General features: G+C 56.7%; 1 protein-coding gene across 1 annotated transcript; it reads left to right on the top strand.

The window, feature by feature from the left end:
* Positions 1-821: 821 nt before the first annotated feature.
* Positions 822-4,235, top strand: ARC (activity regulated cytoskeleton associated protein). The gene is made up of 3 exons (XM_003803278.3): positions 822-2,801; positions 3,067-3,210; positions 3,423-4,235. Exon 1 carries the CDS (start codon positions 1,016-1,018, stop codon positions 2,201-2,203), a length of 1,188 nt encoding a protein of 395 aa, XP_003803326.2. The 5' UTR covers positions 822-1,015; the 3' UTR covers positions 2,204-2,801; positions 3,067-3,210; positions 3,423-4,235.
* Positions 4,236-20,096: the final 15,861 nt, after the last annotated feature.

The following is a 20,096-nucleotide window of genomic DNA, read 5'->3' on the forward strand; positions in this document are numbered from 1 at the left end:
CTGGGAGGTTAGGCCCAGTGTCCTTCCACAGGGCATGGTCACTGTGGGGCCGAGTAACCCCTCCATCTCCTCCAACCTCATGTTCCCCAGGTAGCAGCTGCCAGGTTTCCCTGGAGACACCTGGTATAGAGACCCCAGGCAGTCCTGTCTAGCCATTATTATAGGGGCAGGTGCCACACATCCATGGCAGTGCCAGGGGCCCAGGCAGAGCCTGGCAGGCCTGCATTTGTGTCCCTCACAGGAAGGAAAGGTAAACCAGCCCAGGACCTCGACTCAGGGGTGGGCAGGAGCTCACACCTGGGGACATGTGTGTGTGTGTGTGTGTGTGTGTGTGTGTGTGTTCGCTGAACCTCGCAGCCCCTGAGGGTCCTAGCCAGGTTTTTCTGTATGTCTGACCATCCCACAAAGATGGACAGGCAGAGGCAGGAGCAGGAAATACCCAGGAGAGCAGTGTCCTGCGCCACCCCTCTTAGGAGATGGGTGAGTGAAACCCTAGGGGAGGGCCGCAGCTAACAGCCCCTTCATCGCTGCCCCGAAGAGGGACTAGCCCCTGAACAGTCCCTCTGTCCCCGCAGGCTGAATGAGTGCAGGGGTGGGCGGCGCGAACGCAGGGATTAGTCACCCCGCCCGCCGGGATGCTGCGGGAGGGAGCGAGCGAGTGGGCGCGGGAGGCGGGGCCTGCGGGGGGCGCGGGCGGGAGCCTGTGCCGGGCCAATGGGAGCCGCAGCACCGCGAGAGGGCCGCCCACGGGCCGTTCTGGCAGCATAAAGAGCCCGCAGCCGCGGGCTCAGCGCAGAGCTCTGGTGCTGCATCCTCAGCAGCAAAGCCAGCCCCGCGGCACAGGCAACAAACCGACGCTCCTGTGCCGCTCCCGCAGCTCCGCACCTCTCGGGACACCACTGGGACAGACTCAGACCGAGGCCGCCTGGGCAGCGCCACCAGCTTTTGCACCCTCCCTTCGTCTGCCCCAAGAGGAGTTTGGCGCCTGTCCGGAGTGCCCGGGTACCTGCCGCAGATGGAGCTGGACCACAGGACGAGCGGTGGGCTCCATGCCTACCCTGGGCTGCGAGGAGGGCAAGTGGCCAAGCCCAATGTGATCCTGCAGATCGGTAAGTGCCGCGCCGAGATGCTGGAGCACGTGCGGAGGACTCACCGGCACCTGCTGACCGAGGTGTCCAAGCAGGTGGAGCGGGAGCTGAAGGGGCTGCATAGGTCGGTGGGCAAGCTGGAGAATAACCTGGACGGCTACGTGCCCACGGGCGACTCGCAGCGCTGGAAGAAGTCCATCAAGGCCTGCCTGGGCCGCTGCCAGGAGACCATCGCCAACCTGGAGCGCTGGGTCAAGCGCGAGATGCATGTGTGGCGGGAGGTGTTCTATCGCCTGGAACGCTGGGCTGACCGCCTGGAGGCCATGGGCGGCAAGTACCCGGTGGGGAGCGAGCCGGCCCGCCACACCGTCTCTGTGGGCGTGGGGGGGCCGGAGAGCTACTGCCATGAGGCTGATGGCTATGACTACAGTGTCAGCCCCTACGCCATTACCCCGCCACCCGCCGCCGGTGAGCTGCCAGGGCAGGAACCCGCAGAGGCCCAGCAGTACCAGCCGTGGGGGCCAGGTGAGGACGGACAGCTGAGCCCTGGTGTGGACACACAGATCTTCGAGGACCCTCGGGAGTTCCTGAGCCACTTGGAAGAGTACCTACGCCAGGTGGGTGGCTCTGAGGAGTACTGGCTGTCGCAGATCCAGAACCATATGAACGGGCCGGCCAAGAAGTGGTGGGAGTTCAAGCAGGGCTCAGTGAAGAACTGGGTGGAGTTCAAGAAGGAGTTCCTGCAGTACAGTGAGGGCGCGCTATCCCGTGAGGCCATCCAGCGTGAGCTGGACCTGCCACAGAAGCAGGGGGAGCCGCTGGACCAGTTCTTGTGGCGCAAGCGGGACCTGTACCAGACACTCCACGTGGACGCTGAGGAGGAGGAGATCATTCAGTATGTGGTCGGCACCCTGCAGCCCAAGCTCAAGCGCTTTCTGCGCCACCCGTTGCCCAAGACCCTGGAGCAGCTCATCCAGCGGGGCATGGAGGTGCAGGATGGCCTGGAGCCAGCCGAGGAGTCCACGGGCCCCCTGCCTCCTGAGGAAGAAGCTGAGGCCCTCACGCCTGCCCTCACCAATGAGTCTGTGGCCAGTGACCGGACACAGCCTGAATAGAGGGCAGCTGGAGTCCCCAGTCTGCCGGCCACACTCAGCCTGTGGCCTTTGCCAGCGTGGACTTCAGAGTGGGGGCTGACTCCTGCTGGGGAAGCCCCCGTCCCACTGGGTGGCCCACTCGGCCTCCTGGTCTGACTTGCACACAGCCATCTGGATGTGGCCACTCCCCTAAGCAGCAAAGGAGCCCCTCTCCCCTGCAGATCTCTGCCTGCCACCTCCCCTCTCACATGTGTTCCCAGCCCTGCCCACCCTCTACATTCTCAGGCCACTGCAGAACATCCCCAGCTTCCTCATTCTGCTTCAATGCCTGGGCCCTCTGGACACTCAGAAACCAAGTGTCTGGATGGCATAGGCCAGCAGGCAACATGCTCACAGGACATCCAGGGCAGAAGCTAAGGCAGAACCAATGCCCAGGAAACCTCGGCTTCTGGCACTGCCACCCTCTCCTGGCACCACCAGAGCCAGCTGGCACCCTCCCTGCCTGCCAGGGCAGCTGGCCAGCCCCGGGCAGCCTGGCTCCCTCCTTCCCTGAGAGCCAAAGCCGCATATGCAGCAGCAGCAGCCATGCCCAGGCATCCTGGTGCCTCCTGGCCCTCAGGTAAGCCCCTGCTCCAGGGCACCACCAGGGAGGTAGGCGGGGAGGCTTCTTAGAGCTGGGAGGGCCCAGGGCACAGAGGCCATTTTCCCCCATAAGCCCACTGAAGCTCAGAGGCACCCCTAGCAAGTTAGCTGCAGAGATGGGGTGGGAATGGCTCTGGAGGGGGGAGAAGCAGAGAGACCCCAGAGGTCAAGAAAGAGGGTGGCTGAGGGCAGCACTAGGAGTGTCTGAGCCAGCCCTCATGGACCCACTTTCTCTCCTCCAGCACCAGTGATTCATGCAGCCTGGGGAAAGAGCAGAGCTCAGCTCCATGACTCACCGTGGCAGGCGGAGGGTCCCAGAGGGGCTGAGTCCTCAAATCCGGCTGAGGCAGTAGCTGCCACCCTCAGAGCCAGGAGAGTGACAACAGGTAATGGAGTGCCATCCCTCCCACCAGACCTGTTTCTCAGCTGTCCTGATCAAGAATGAGCTCCCCCCAGGCCCCTTCTCAGTCCTCTGGGCAAGCTGAGAGCAGCCCTGTCCACCCATCCCCATCCATCCAGCCCCAGCCTCTCCCTGTTGTGTCCTGGCTGCTAACCTTGCGCTGTCTCTGACTGTCCCATTTCTTCCTTGTTCCTTCAGGTTTCAAGGTTCCCACAAAGTCTTTGCTGCTGTGTCTGGCACCACTACTCCCCTCTCATCCTGCAAGCTGTCTGCACAGGAGTCCCAGGACAGCCAAGAGAGGGGCCTGCAGACAGGAGGCAGCTATGGCAGAGGGCAGCAGCCTCGGACAGGCCAACATGAGGACCAGAACCTGCCACCATACCTGGCCTACTGGTCACCAGCTGCCTGCCCCCAGAGCCACTGCAGCAACAGTTGGAGGTTGGCTACCCTAGGCCACCTCCCTCCAGCACTGGAACCCCTACCTGCTGCGTGGCCATCGTCTCTGCCAAGGCCCTCCCTGAGCCTTGAGTCTGGGCCCCTGCCCCTGTCCCTGCTCCTGCCCTCAGCCCAAGTCCTGCTGTCAAGACCCTGGAAGCCTTTACTCCTGGGGCTATTCCAGGCACTCTGCCCAGGCTGGTGTTGCCCTGGCCTGAACCCCACCCTCTGCTCCAACACCAACACCCGGGTGCTGGCAGGCCACCTGTGTCTGTAGCTCAGGCAGGCTCTGGTGGGGTTCTTTCTGCCATGTCCACTAGGGTTTCCAGATTCTGGGGAAGCAACTCTGCAGACAACACCAACAGATCCTCCACCCTGTGCCCCGCCAGCTCCCACAGATTTTATTTTTAAAATAAGCCATAACTCACACTTGTAGGCTGGCACAGGCTGTAGGGAAGCCCCAGGGGCCTGGGGAGACCTTGGGGACCTCAAGAGGGTGTGGCCAACCCTCCAGCCCCCTACAGACCAGGCCTTGATTCGCCTGGCTGTGTGCACCCCTGCCACCTTACCCCTAACTCTTTTTGTAAGACTTTGTTAATAAAACACTGAAACTTTCTGGAGTGTCTGTCCATTTTACCATATCTCTGCTGGTCTGGGCTGGGACAGAACTGGAGAGTAAGGCTCCCTGGGCTGAAGGGTGATGCTGGAGTGTCTGTGGATCTAGTGAAGGGCCCCTGGCACATGGGGGGTGCCACCTGTCACCCCACAGGGCAGTATTAGTCAGGGTCCTAGATCCTCAGGCAGAAAGTGCCTTTGGGGGTTCCCACACCCTGAAGCCCACCTGGCCTGGCTCAGCCCTGCCCCAGGGCTTACAGCAGCCATTGGTCAGTGACTGCTGACTGGGACAGCCCTTGTTAACACCAGCTGGGGACTGTCTGTGGTCCTGCCAGGGGTCTCCAGCTGGGTGTGCAGGGGAACCTTTACCCCCAGGGTTCGGCCCACATACCCTTCTCAGGACTGGAGCCCCCAGCTGAGGGGACCCTGCTCAGTCCTGGCTACAGGATCATGAACTTTCTTTCTCTGAGCCTTTTCCTCATCTGCAAAATGGAGGGAAGCATCACTAGTGCTATCCATGCATTAGGCTTATGATCTCAGAAACGGCAGTAGCTCGGTGCCTGGCAGATGGTTAGCCTCCCCTACCTTTGAGAGAATGCTAGCTTTCGAGGCAGGGAGAGATGGCCTGGAGGGCCCTCTGTGCTAGTCAGTGCTCAGTGAGAACAGGAGCAGTGAGGAGACTCCACATGGCAAGGGTGGTCTCGCCCCATGTGGGGTGCACTAGTCCAGTCACAGCCCACAGCACAAGTATGACAGGGCGCAGCTGCTGCAGGAGTGCACATGTGGACTTTATTCTCCCTTAGGGAAGCCTCTGCTCTGCCCTTCTGGACCTGAGCCAGGCCCTCCCAGGTTACCCAGAGTGACCTTCCTTAAAGTCAGCTGACTGTGGCTTCAAATCACACAGAGTACCTGCACCCCTCAGGTAGGGCTGCTCTGCTCCTGGGTCCTGGGCTAACAAGGCATCAGGGCAGCCATGGGCACCAGCCTGGCCCAGCTCAGGGAGCACTGCACCTGCTGGGAGCCCAGACACAGGGTGGCGCACCCCCACCCTGCCTTGGCGAGGTGGCCTGGGGAGGGCAGGGAATGGGAGGAGACTGAGGGAAGAGAGCCACCTGCCACCAGGAAATGTCGTCATCCTCTGCGCAAAGCAGGCACTCCATGATGAAAAGGCCGCCTCCACCCTATTCTTCCCTTGTATTTCTCCTAAATAATGAAATTGTCGACAAGAATGGGGAAAGGAAATTGGCAGGAGCAGGAGGAGGCTGGGCCCCGCAGTGCCGCCTGAGAGGCAGTCATTTCTCCTGGGAACACTGCTGCTCACACAGAAAGCTAGAGGCTCTGGATGTGTTTTCTTTTTAATAAAAGGTTACTCCCTGTAATTGTGAACAGGATATCCGAGCACGGCAGGTAATTCCAGATGCAGCTCTGTGTCTTTGCGCTGCCAGGAAGCTGGAGGGCGTGTGGGGGTGGGTGGGGCACTGGGCGGAGGGGCCTTGAGTCCTCAGGACAGGATGTCCCCACTCTTCCCTGCACTGTTCCTGCCCACCCAGGTATCACAGATCTCTCAACTCTTCACCGTGGGGTGGGGAAACTGAGGCACAGAGAGGGGCTGTTGCTTGCCTCATGTTGGGAGCAGAACTGAGCCTGGGGCAGGGCCACCCAGGAACCCTGTTGGGGCTCACCCTGTAGCTCCAGTCTGGAGGAATACCTTGCTGTGCATCACCTGGGTCAGGACTGCGAGGCTGCTCAGGTGTCACCCTCTGCTGCCCTCAGGACTCAGCCAAGTATCTCCCAGCCCTAGCACAGCCACTGCTAAGTGCTGGCCATCTCCTTTGAGGGTCACAGAACTGTACCAACCTGAGAAAGCCACGGGCCCAGCAAACAAGAGTCGGTGTGAGGAGAGGCTGCCACAGAGCCTGGCAAAGGCAGCCGGCCGTCTGCTCTCAGGTGAGCGTGTGGCAGTTGGCAGGGCTGCACCTATTCATTCACGACCTGCTGAATTCTTCTGCCACCCCAGGGCACTGTCTTGGCCACTCAAGTGGAGGCTCTGCTGTGGAGAGGCTGATGCCAGTGGGAAGGGGCAAGAGACAGAGGAACAGGTTGTGGCTGTAAGGCTGAGCCTAGAGGGGGCCATCACGACTACTGACCATGGGGAGAACACAGTCTCGGTCCATGCCCAGTGCAAAGGGCCTGAACGCTTGTAGGAAGGAGGAAGGGAAGATCTCGGTGGATATCCAGGGGACAGAGGCCACACTGAAATTGTTTAGGGTGGTGCATGCAAAGAATTTAACCTTGCCCAGTGAGGGGCCCAGCCTCTGCCCTCAGAGCCTGGGAGATCATCACTATGGCCTGGAATGTTCTACCTGATAAGAACATCCTTGTCTACCTGGGGACCTCAGGCCATACCAGGTGGTCTAATCCTGTGATCTCATTGGGAGCTTTGGGCCATGTGGCCTCCGCTACATCTCTAGAGGGGCTAGAGACAGTTTAGCCATGAGGGCAGCTGGCCAGGTCCAGGAACAGAGCCCCTGGGAAGATGCAGGCACCGTGCATGCCGATGCCCATGGCCAGGGCTGGTAGACCCAGTGGAGGACACCCGGAGGCTCTGCCTCCTGCACCCTGGATCTGGGCTGATTTTGCTCTGTATCTGTGCCCTATAATCAGCCCCAGCCGTGAGCACACAGCTCTCCTGGGCCCCACCGATCTTGGAAGACTGCCTGCTCTGAAGGTGCCTTGGGGCCCTCTGTAGCAGGTAAGGGGAGCAGTCTACTCAGCCACACCCATTTCTAACTCTGCAGGTGGCATGGTGCTTCTCTAATTGGTGAGGGTCATTTAACCTCAGGAAGAGCTAAAATTAGTATAGAACTTTAAAGGAGAATCAACCCAAAATGTTATTTTTGTCGAATTTTAGGGTGGTGTGTGTATATATTTTTATTTTAAGCATTTTAACACTAAAAAGAATTTGGCCAACTGGAAACCATGGGGCAGCCCTTATGATGAGAATGTCATGTCCAGCTGGACTGAGGGCAGGTCTGCTGGGGGCTGAGCCCAGGGTTCAAAGGCCCATTTGGCTTTAAGGTGGGGATGATGCCATGGTGGGAATTTTGCCCCAAGTCTCCCCTGGAGGGGCTGAAGCCACCTGACTCATGTCCTATCTGGACACCCCCCCACCCCAAAAGCATCCAGTCTTGGCCTCACGGCACCACCAACCCTGGGATCTAGTCTGGGGCTCTGTGGCCAGGGAAGCCAGCCTAAGATGGGGGTGAGGGAGTGGGGTTCATCTCACCAGGGCACCTGATGCACACAGGTGGAGACTGGCCCTCCTGTGAGCCCACCTTCACCCCTGCTCAGCCTGGCCCTTTCATGTCAGTGCCCAGTGGACCCAGGTGCTGCTCCCTACCCCAGAGTCACCACCCCCAGTGACAAGGTAACTTCTAGCCATTGCCCAAGCTGTGAAGCAGCACCCACGTCTCCCAGTAAAGAGATGCATCTTCTTGTCAACATCCTCTTCAAAATCCATGCTGGAACCTCACTGCCACTCTAACAGTGTTAAGAGGTGGGGCCTTCATACGAGCTGATTTGGCCGGGGACTCAGTCCTGGTGAACAGATTACGGTGTAGGGGTATAAACCAGCTCCCCACCTGTGCTCTCTCTCTTCAACCTCTTCCACAGGCTGTGAGAAAAAGGTCCTCAGCAGCTACCAGAGCCAAATAAACGTCTCTGTACATGGCCCTGTCAGTGGTTTTCCATCATAGCAGGGAAAATGGACCAAGATCCACATGGATGAACCTGCTGGGCTCCCTGCAAGGGGTTCTTCCACAGCCCAGTGTTCTGGGTGTGGAAACTGAGGCTCCCGAGGTGCAAGGACCCACCCACAATAGTGTGGAACCAGCCTGACTCCCATTCCACACGGGTGGTGCCCAGAAGAGGCTTGGAAGGATGACTTGGAATGGATGCCCTTGAGCCCTCACATGTCTGGCCCCAGCCGTGCCTGCTCCACTGCCTGGGCTTCCTCCCTTTAAACTCGGTTTCTTCCTGGGTTGGGGCGAGGACGAGGCAAGCACGGAGTCTGCAGTGGCTCTGCTGTGGGGGGGCGGGGGCTGTCTGTTCCTTCATCTCTTTGCCTGTCTGAGAGGGTAGGAGGAGGGCTCCTACTCAGAAACAACCTGCTTCCCAGCCCCACTGGCCCCTGAGCCCTGCTTCTGACCAGTCAATGACCCTGAGCCTGGCCATCCTCTGACCCTAATTCTAGACACGGTCAGGATCATGAGGCTCTTGCCCCTCTCCTGTCTGGTGTGCACCTGTGGGGCCCCAGCTTGTGCCTCCTTTGGCAGGACACCGAGGTGGTGAGGGGTCTGTAGCCTCCTTCCTCTAAGAAGGGAACCAGCACCCCACTTAGACTTCAGGCAGCAGCCTAGGACAGGCTCCTCTGGCCTGAGCCACAACTTCTCTGGGATGGGACCTCAGAGCTGGAGTGGTACTCCTTATATGGATGGAGAAACTGAGGCCCAAGAGAGGCTGCGAGTTGCCAGGGTGACCCAAATGGCCCTCTTTACATGTCTGTGTGTGCTCAGGCTGAGCCAGAGCCCTTAAGTGGGCAGCAGCAGCCAGCTTGCCCATCTCACCCCATCCCACGCAGCCCTAAACGGAGGGCACACTTCCTACACCGACCGGCAGCCTCTTCTCTCACCCACTCCAAACCAGCCCTACCCAGATGACCACAAGTTCCTCCGTGCTGACTGCACAGGAACCGGAGTCAGCATGGTTGGGGCTTGTTGGCCCCAAGGCCTGCAGCCCCCACTGTCCCCACCACTATCCCTGCTCTTCTCCCTGAGCTGCAGCTCACCGCCACACTGCTCTCCTAGGCCCTTCAGCCGTAATTGTTCCAATACACACTCTTGGCCCCAACCTTGGTCCTCCCTTTTCCCATCTCCTAAGGGCCCTGGTCCCCCAGCCCAGTCCCAGGCAGCTCCACACCCACCCAATACCAAACAGTGGTACCTCCCACCCTCCCACCTTCCCCCAACAGGCCAGACCACTGTTTTTGCTACATTGATATTTAGTGTTGAGTGACTGCAACTCATGAAATACCATCCTTGGCAGAGAACTGCGAGCACATTTCCCTTCTCACGCAGCGTTTGTTTTCCTAGGATTTCAGACGCCTCTTTGTGGGACCCTGCTCACCATCACCCGCATTCTCAGCCCCGCAGGGTCCATCATGGGTCTCACCCACAGGGGCCACCTTTGTGTTTGCTTGTTTGTTTCACGGAGACTCCCCTTCCTGGAATAAAAAGATCTTTAAAAAGTAAAATCGCTGACTTGAGGAGCTGAGAACTAAAAACAAAATCCTAAGCCCTATGCTAACTGAATGGATCCCTCTTGGTCAAGGGGACCCCAAAACACCTTAAAATATGCCCAGTCATGGCCGGGCAGGAGAGGCAAAGGACAGTCACAGAGGCAGGATTTCTCTTCATAAACATTCATGACCCCACCTACAGCTTCTTGAATATGTTTATTTGACCACCCTTCTCAGAATAAAATCCTGTTCTCTTTGTCAATGGAAAGAGACCCAAACTCTGTAAAATAATTTAGAAAGATTTTTCTGAGCTGAGTCTGAGTGACCATGGCTGGGAGAGCCACGCCCAAAGAAGTCTTGAGCAAGTGGTCTCATCGAGGTTTATACATTTCAGGGAGACATGAATACATGGACACTGTCCCCAAAGATGGCACATTTGGAAGCAGGCCATTACAAGTCATACAGAAGTGGGTTTAAAGACTCTTTGATTTATAATTGGTTAAAGAAATGAAGCTTTGTCTAAAGGCTTGGGAGTTTTAAGCTAAGGACTCACAAGTTCTGCTGGGTAAGTTAACGGCCTGCAGTGTGGTTCCAGCTCCGTCCTGCATGGCCTTAGGCTGTTAGGGAGGTGGTAAAAGGACATCCCCAAGAAGGGAGGGGGCATTACCAGGCAAGTCTGATCTCCCATTCACAGCCAGCAACTCAAGTTTTAGGATTTTCCTGGGGACCCTTGTCCAAGAGGGGCTCCACTCAGTGGTAGGGGGGAGGCTTAAGATTTTATTTTAGTTCACATCTTTTGTCTCTTCTTTGAGGCTCACGTGCCTGGCCTTCAGCCAGGGTTCTGATTCCCAGCCTGTTGGAATGGCTACCCAATAGGCAGCTACCTTTATGAAAAACAAAACTCTCTTTTCCCCAAAGTATAAACCTCATTAACTTTCTTTTTAGTTAACAGAGCCGAAGGCCCTATGTGGCCTCCTGCTGCATCTGGGTAAAGAGACCGCGTTCGAGTCACCAACACCCAACGTAGTCTCTTGCCCCTCTACTCCCACCCTTGCCCCTCCGGCTCGCCCACTGCCTTCCACTCACTCTGGTCCCCACCTGTCCCTCCCCATCCTGCCAGGTACTTTGTCCTTCCAGAATCCCTGAGAGCACAGCTCCTCAGATGGAGGGGGCAGGACCTCCCCAGTTGTTTCTACCACCCTCCTCTGTCCACCTAGTGCCCCTCCCTCTGCCCTGCCCACCACAGTGACCTTAAGCACAGGCTCCTCCTTGGCCCAGCCCTGGCCAAGGCTGGGGCTGCTGGGCATCTGCTCCCTGAGCATTTGGTCCTGAGTTCCTTCCCTGTCCATGGCTGGGTCCCATGTGTGCCCCTGACCTGGAGAGGAAAGGGATAGGTCAGGAGGAGCCATGGGGCTAAACAGCCTTAGCTGGAAAGGGCAGGATCAGTCCCAGCCACTGTCCTATCTCTGAATTGTGACTGGTACGAAATTTGCCAAGCTTTGGCCCAGGGCCGTGACAACACACAGCTGGGTGCCCCAGGGAGGGAAGTCTTGCCTAGGGGCTGCCTCCCAAAGATACTCACCCCGAGGGCATCTGACCAAGGCACAGGAGAGCCCCTGCCAGAATAGCGCTATTATTTCTTCAGCTCAGAGGGATGGTTAGCCCAGGGGACCCCAAGGCTGTCTCTGACATCACCCTGCCTGCTTGTCTGGCATCCCATTGGGAGCCACAAAGCAGCCCATGATAATACCACCCCTGCTCCAGGGAATGGCCACTGCCAGCCAAACGCCTCTTCATCCTTCACAGCCCCACTCTTATCCCTCTAGATAGAGTCCCTGTGCCTCATCTCTGGTGCCACTGCTGTGCCTCAGACACCTGCCAGGGCTCCCCAAGGACAGAGACTCCCACGTCAGGCCGGCGTCCACCCTGATAGAGTCAAATGGAGGGACCCGCCCAAATAGAATCAACCCACCCAAATGGATCAACCCCCACCCTTCCAACAGATGTCCCACCCTGGAAAGGGGCTATGCCAACCCCCACCCTTCTGACCTTTAACCCCCACCCACCATTATCCACGTGCTGATTTCCTTCTTGAACTCAGTTTACCTCACTGGGGTAGAAATAAAGTCAATTTGCCCGCACAGAACCTGGATTCCGTTTTCCTTTTGTTCTGTGTCTTGGAATGATTTTTATTTTGGTATTTGACCCCTCACACCCCTCCCTTGCCAGCACATTCTCAGACCCAAATCACCCATGAGCACTCCCCTGAGGCTGTACCCTGGGGCTGCCCGACCAGCAGGACCTTGGCTTCCACACTGGCCTATCTGGCGTCTTCTCTGCCAGGAGTCTGGGCTGTGAAGGAGGCTATTTTCAGCTTCTGTTATCCCTCCTTATTATCTTGTCTCTGTTTTGCCTTGGTGCTTGGTACGGTCCTGCCAAAGACGTCAGTTTGTCTCTCCTTCCCCAGGAGAACTGGGGAGAAGGGAGACCCAGATCCTGAGAGTGAGGGGGGAAAAGGGGGATGGGTAAGGGCGTGGTCAGCCTCCTCCACTCACAGGCTCCTCGGGGGGAGTGCTGTCACTATAGGAAAGTCAACCCCACTCAACAAAGGCCAGGGTGGCCTCACAGGACATCTGATTCTTCCCAGCAAAGGGGATGGGCTGTGGGGAGGGTGGCTGGAGTTTGAGCCTCTGGACCCCTTTGTACCCTCACAGTCTTCAAAATGGGGCCTGGCCTCAGGGAGCAGAAATTCCTGTGCCTGGACGAAGCCAGAGGCTGGTGGTCCACTCAGACCCTTGTTTCTGGGAGCCCTGTCCATGGTAAGAAGCTGGCCTGTGCAGTCCTGTGGCTTCTTGCAGCCTGCGAGGAGACCCCAGCTGGGGCTTGCTCCTTTCAGCGTCTGCAGGTGAACTCATTGCTGTGTGGGGTTTCTTCCCTAACAAGAACAGTTGGGGCATGAGCTGGGATTAAGTCCTTCCTTGGGTTGGAGGGAGTCACCGTGAGAAAGAGGAACCCAGGATAAGGCTGGCTTCTTAGCCAGAGAAGAGTGGTAACTGCCTGAGGTTGCCAGGCAGTGGAGGCTGGTGGAGCTAGGTGGAAACCAGTCCCCGGCTCAAGTCTGCAGTGCCCCCTCAGATCTGGCTAGTGAGTATGTCTGGCACTGGTCGAGCCCTGCTCCCCAGACTCCTTCGGTTCCCCTGGCCTGGCTTCAAGCCCCATCACCACCTGTCCCCCACTGCCTGGAATTTCTCTTCCTCCAACCCCAGCCCTCATCACTGCAGGTAGGGCATGAGCTCCCTCCTTCAGGCAGCCCACCATGACATGCGCTCCCATCCAGGTAAGTCCCAGTGAATAAGTCAGCCCTGCACCACAGCTGGGCCCTGATCCTACTCAGGAGGAAGCCTGCTGTTGCCTCTATCCCAGCCATCCCACATATCTATGGTGGACAGATATATGCTGCCCCCCCATACTGACAGCCTAATACTGGGTGACCTGGCACAGGACAATTCCGTTATTCACTAGCTGACCTTGACATGGGGTAGGTCATCAGGTTACCTGCGTGGGCCAGTGCAGTCCCCAGGCTCCGAAATGTCTGATAGTGAGGCGCAGAGAGGTGCTGAGGGAGTGACATGCTATGACAAGGACCCAGGTGTGAGTCTGGCTTCCAAGAAGGTGGAAGGGCCCAAGAGCCACAGATGGGTGCTTCTGGGAGAGACACAGCCTGAAGACACTTGAGTTTGGGCCCAGTGAGACCAGGGCTGGCCTACAGAATGATGAGACAGTCCATGTGGGTTGTCTGAGCCACTAGGTTGTGGCCACATGTTAGGGCCGCAGCAGGGTCGCCCCTCATGGGACTGCACATGCCTGGCCCCATCTTTGCACTTTCCTCGAGTTCTGCAGGCTTCTGGGCCCATCTGGGGTGCAGCCCCTCCTCCATTTTCACACTGTGTGACCACTCTGGGCCTCAGCCTCCTCACAGGTGAAATGAGGAGATGATCATTTCTGGGAGCCAGGTGGGGAACCCTGGCGTTAGTCTGGCAGCCCCATCAGGCCCTTATGTGCCAGCACAGGGGACTGCCTCCCAGCCTCTGTGTCTCAGGGCCTGGTTGGCTGGCACCAGCTGGTGCTGGCCTGAGTAGGCGATAAGGAACAGAGGTTCTGCTCTGCTATGCCTTGTCTGCCCAGGCCTGGGGCTGTCCTTCTTCTGTGGCAATTTCTCCCTTACTGCTCATTTTGTGGAGTTGTTCTTTATTTCATGTCCCTCTGCATTTCCATTCTTCTCCCCTCCCCCAGCACCTGCGTGTTGCTATGGGAACCAGGCTGTGGTACCCAGAGCATCTTTGATAGATGGGTATCAGGCCCTGCAGGGATGTAGAGGGGGCATTTCAGAGGGGTCCCTGGAGTTTGTGGTTGGGCATCTGTAGGGCCAGCGAGGGGAGAGGTAATTAGACACCCATACTCCCACATCCAGAATCCCTACCTAGGACACAGCTTCCACTGTCACCTTCCCTTGCTTCAAGGCCACGGCCACCCATGTTGTCACCACTGTGGGCCTGGGTTCACATCATCATTGTCCAGGGGCACCTCTCTTACAGCAGCCCTGGCTTTCCCCATTTTCTCTCTGACCTCCTCTCTGACCTCTGGGGACAGCCAGGTGCACAGCAGCTGAAAGGCAGCCTCTTCCCTCACGGGGCCCTGGAGTTTACGTCTATGTGCTGGGCCTCAGTCTCCCCATAGGAGATCAGGGTGACCAGAGTCCTGCAGTGACACCAGGCCTGACTTCTGTGGACATCTGATGCAAGTGCTGGTCATCCCCATGCTTCCCTTCCCCTGCCTTGGCTTCCCCATGGCTGCAATAGCACCATTTGGGCCACTGTCAAATTGCCTGAATTGCTGGGCTCTCTGCTCCTTCTCTGAGCTGCCCACAGGTAGACAGAGGAGGTGGTTCCTGGGCAAGGTGTGAGGGGTGGCTGTAGCCCAGCCCAGTTGCCTCCTCCTCCCCACAGTAGGGGAGAAGAGTAAAGCCTGGGGCTGGCCAGAGGGGCCGGGTGCAGGTGGGGTGGGAGAAGGAAGTTGAAGGGGCAAAAGGAGTCTGTAGAGAGGGGCTCTATGGAGCCACAGCAGGGTCCTGGGTCTCCTGTCTGGGCCCCAGGGCTGTACATCTCCCCTCAACTGGGCTCACTTAGCATTTCTGTTGCCCATGCCTGCCCTGGGCTGCTGACACGCCCTTGTCCACATTGCCCACAGGAAAGAGGATGCGGGAACACCAGCAGAGCTCCAGAGGGGGCCAGATGAGCCTCAGGGAGGGGTAGTGCTGGCATGTCTTGACCAACCAGGAGTTCTGCTCTGGAGAAGGCCCTGCCGTGGCTCCTAGAAACTTGGGTCAGCTGAGTTGCCTCTGAGGCCCACGATGGCTCATTTCAGGAGTTTTATGGCCAAGCTGGTGGTTTCAGGACCCCTGGGGAACCAGCCTCCAGTGTAGGTCACCCCCCTCCTGCCTGCCACCTCCTCCCTGCAGCCAGGAGCCTGCAGAGCCTGAGGCCAGTTACACACTCAGCCCCTAGAGATATCCCTCTAAACTACTACCAGGTATGGGGCTGGTGAGAGTTAGGGACTGCCTGCCCCTGAGTCTATGGCTTACACTTGCCCCTTAATGGGTACCTCAGCCCCAGACCCTCCACAGGTCTACCCAGCAGCAGCCATCCCCCCACCCTGCCCCTAGCCCCTACTGCTCTGAGCCACCCTCCCAGGCGTGGACCCCTTCACCTGGCACTTCTCTCTCTCATGGTGGCTGCTCCAGCAGACTGGCTGACTGATGCAGAGCCCTGGCAGCGGAGTCTGCATGTCCATTAAGCCTCCATGTGCAGGGAGCTAATCAGAAGCAAGGCCTTGGGAGACTTGCCCTGTCCCCAGGTGGTATCCCCAGTCCACACAGGAGGCCACACACCTTGTGGCTTTGAAACATCTATATTAAAATAACAAAATAATGTAGGGCCATGAGGCATGAATAGTAATCAAAGACTGACTTTTATAAAAGTATAGATACAGCAGAAGTTGTATCGTCCCCACCTGCCCTGAAGCTGCTGCAATTGGTGATGCAGTGGCATAACATCTAAACCCTCAGGTTCTGTTTGTTCATGTGACTTTGATGACTTTTAATAAAACTAGTTTTAAAAGTATTATTAAAGTTTAAGTGCTTAAAGTCATGAAACTATTACTTGTATACATGTTTAAATTGATGGACGAATTACATCAAAAAGTTCAAAGCTCCAATGGTCAATCTGCCACTATAGGGTTAAAATACAGAGTCTGTTAAACTATTTTCCTTCCTTCTTTAAAACTACAGTGACTAAGTTACTGGTATTGAGATAAAGCTCACTGCCTATGATACCACCAGTTCAAGGTTACTCAGAACAGCCAGTTCTAACAATATAAATGTTAAAAACTCATTTAAAGCTAAAGAACAAGAAGGTAAAGGAGGCCCCACCATAATTCCAATCCTGCCTCTTCTGCTTTCCAGACCACCTGGGTTTAGTTGCTCCCATTATGACCCTCACTTATACTCCGGGGGTAGAGACAGCTCTGACCCTACATCAGCAGAAAACAGTTACAGAAAAACAGAGCTTCATCCAAACACCCTGGTTTCCAAGGCCATCAATAAAAATACCAATTCTAATCAAAGACAAGAGGGAATAAAATGATGGTATCACTAATAAACTATCTCATGGGAAAAATAAACTAACAAAAAATCCTCACAGGCCGGGCGTGGTGGCTTACGCCTGTAATCCTAGCACCCTGGGAGGCTGAGGTGGGTGGATTGCCCTGAGCTTACAGGTTCAAGACCAGCCTGAGCAAGAGCGAGACCGCTGTCTCTAAAAATAACCAGGAGTTGTAGTCCCAGCTACTTGGGAAGCTGAGGCAAGAGGATTGCTTGAGCCCAGGAGTTTGAGGTTGCTGTGAGCTATGACATCACAACACTCTATGGAGGGTGACAAAGTGAAACTCTGTCTCAAAAAAATAAAAAATAAAAAATCCTCACAACACATAATTGCCCTTTTAAAAAGTAAGACCACAGTAAACTACCTGGGATTTAACTCATCATCTTTAAAATTAACCACCTGTGACTTAAATTGTTTTGTTTGAAAGTTTATTTTCAACACTTAAAAATACAAAAAGTAGATAAAAGTGACTCCCACCCCAGTTCCTACCAGGCCCCAGTGTGAGGACCCTCTGCTGCAGCCCTGCTGTCTCAGGGAGCCGTCTTCCTGCTGAGTAGTGGGTGATGAGCCTGGTTGGGCTCTAACGCCTTTGGCCTCTGCCTAGCCTCACCTTCGGCCTGGCACCCTGAAGGACAGTCCAGGGCTAGCCCTCAGGGAGAATGGCCTCGGAGCCCTTTGCCTTGGGTAGCTGTGCCCTTTGTGTTCCACTCACCCTCTTCTTACTCCAGGGTAGGCCAAAGGGCCAGGAGGGGCTCTGCTATGGCTGTCTGAAGCCCCTGTCCTGGATGATAACCTAGGCTAGAGAGGTGCCCCTGTATCAGAACAGTAGAGACAGATGGGCCTGCCCCTCAGGGGCTCTCTGGGCCAGGCCTCATTAGAGAGGTTCTTGCTTTGGGCACCCCTTTCTCCTGGGCCCTGGACACTGGCTCTGCTCAAGAGGGACTCTGCCACTACTTGTGCTGGGGACTTGCTAGTTCAGATGCCTCAGGGACTAACTGGTATAGTGCACAGCCCCCAAATGCCAGCCTGTCCTAGTCCCCAGACTTAGCTGGCCACAGCACCCAGCCTGGGGCGGCCATGTCTGCTGTGTCCTGGACAGCAGTGGCAAGGCCAGCCCCACACTGCAGGGATGAAGGGCTGGGGGCTGAAGCAGAACAGACCAAGGAGGCATTATGGCCCCACCCCTCACTCTGCAGACTCCTGCATTCCATCAGCTTGGGAGGTTTCAAGGCCTAGGGGTGGTAGAAGCCCATTGCAGTGTCCAGGGAGTGGACAGTACTTAGGTCTGGGCGGTGCAATTGATGAATGCCCTGTGGGCAGCCCCTTTTGCATCTGTCTGCAAATTCTTCCAGTATTTCTCCCTCTCTGTGTCTGAGTCTTTCAACTTAAACTTCACTGGCTCCCTCATTAGGGAGGTAAATCGCATTTGGCAGGTGTGGTTTTACATCTGTGTCTAAAATTGTGCCAGAAACTCAAGTATCTCCTGAGTACCCCCTCGCCCCACTTATTCTCACCCCTGATGTACCCTCCTGCAGGTGCAGGCCCCTGAGGGTAGGGACTCCCTGGGGGGGAGCTCTACAGCCTGTCCCCTCACCTCTCACTCTAGATGCCTACAGCTCCTGCCCTTGCCCTGTATAACACTGCCCCACAGCTCACTGATGCAGCCCCAACCAAGGGCTCCTCTGTGACCACCCCAGCCGCTCACCTGCCCTGGGCCCCTGTCGGTGTTGGAACCAAGTACCCCACAGGTGCTCCCACCCCGAACCTGCAGCAGTGCCAAGACAGTCCCCCAGAACCCCATGAGTCTCTCCCCTAGGAATTTCTCACCCACCCTGGTGACTCTGGCTTGGAGTTCAGGTCCCAGGGCCCCTGCTTCCTCTACACCTCTTCCAGGACAGCACTGCCTAGCTTTGTCCACTGTTCTGTTTTCTTTGCTCCCTCCTCTATTTCCCACCTCCTAATTCCCTGGGAGGAGTTGGGGTACGCTGCCCTTGAGACCTTATGAGCCAGCAGGAAGCCACGGATGGTATAATCATAGTGAAACCTTACAAGTACTTCAGAAGGGCCAGAGGGTTCTGAGCCCTTCAGGGATTACCCATAGATGCCCCCACCCCTAAAGGCTGTTGTCAACATCCAGTCCCCATGGGTCAGTGCAACCTGGTCCTGGTGCCAGCAGCTCCGAAGCCACCCTGCTTAGTGGGGCCTGGTTCTGTGGTACCTGGGAGTGTCCAGGCAGGCCCTGCAGCAGGGCAGAGGGTGGCCATTACACAGGGGAGGTGGGGATGCACAGGGCTGAAGGCACCTTCTCTGTGGGGTATTGGGAAGAGGGCAGTGGCTGGCCCCTGGGGTGCCTGGGTGGGGATGCTGGAGATCTGACCTTCCTAATCCTCCTGGAAGAGAGAACTGTTACTGGCCCTGCTCTCCCCCTTTGCCTGTGTGGGGGGAAGGAAAGCAGAGCTCAGAGGGGAAACTGAAGCCGAGGAAGGACAGAGGACCAGTCTCCTGTTGGCTTGCTGCCCCAGCTCAGGCTTGCCCTAACTCTGCCCCTGTACACACCTGGTCTCTTCACATGCCAGCATGACAGGCAGCCCAGGGCCACTACTGCCCCCCAGGAGCAGCCTGGCCCAAGGCCAGCAGGGCCTCCCCCAGCTCTTCCTCACCAGCACCCACTGGGAAGCCTCTGTGGGCTCTTTGAGGTAACTTCCCTGGAGCAGCTTCCACAGGGACAGAGAGGGGAAGGACAGACACCTGTGTGGGTGTCTCAGGCTGGGACAGTGGGTGGGGGGGCCCTTCTTATTTTCCAATTAGTTGAACCCCAGATCCAGCTTCACAAAGACCAAGTCCAAGAGCAACCCAGGGCACACCAAGGGCCTTCCTCCTGGCAGCAGGGCAGCAAGCCTGAGGTGGGGACCTCCGCTGGACCAAGTGCCCTCTGCAGGCAGGAGCCACCCCCCTCTTCTTCCCACTCCCCCCAGGGCACCACTCACATCAGGGATCGTCTCTGGGTGGTGGCAGACCCCATAGCTGCTGCCCTAACCCCGACCTGCTAGGGGCCTCTGAGGGAGAGACCACCTTCCACATTTGTCTTCCACTCACCCCTGGTCACCCTAGTGGAGACCAGGCTGTGTGGTGACGCCAGGCCACATGCCAGGAGTACGCACAGTGTCCACAGCCTGGCCTGCCCCAGTGGCTTCCACACATGTGAAGAAGAGCAGGTTTCCCTGGACAGAGGCACACAGCATAAGCCAGGTGCTGAGAAAGCCATCCTGGGTGCTGCTGCAGAGCCCTACCAGCACCTGGCTCTGCCCCACTCGCACCTCTGAGTGGGGGAAACGCCCATAGCAGGCCCTCCCAGGGACCACCGTGCAGGATGCAGGAATCAATCTGCCTCTGCTCTGAGCCTGGGAGAGAGATGTTAGAGGAAACATTTTTTTAAAAGTTAAGTCAGGATTCATTCAAATGTGAAGTAGACATGTGTCAAGGATTTTTTTACATATTAACTAATGAAGTAACCAGTAGGAGATCAAAACCAGCTTGTAACTTTAAAACGCCCAAAACAGAAATCTGCAGACCCATATGGTTTCACTGGAGAATTCTCCCAAATGTTTAAAGAAGAACTAATACCAATTCTACACAATCTGCTCCAGAAAATAGAAGAGGAAGGAACACATCCTGTTTCATTGTATGAAGCTAATATTACCCTAATAGCAAAACCAAAGACAGGACAAGGGAAAAGGAAAAGAGAAAGGCGCCTGCAGCCCAGTCCTGCCTGCCCAGCAAGGGGGCACACGAGTGAGGGCCACGTGG

This window comes from Otolemur garnettii, unplaced genomic scaffold (assembly GCF_000181295.1).
Source record: "Otolemur garnettii isolate 467f Iridium unplaced genomic scaffold, OtoGar3 scaffold00291, whole genome shotgun sequence".
Lineage (NCBI taxonomy): Eukaryota > Metazoa > Chordata > Mammalia > Primates > Galagidae > Otolemur > Otolemur garnettii.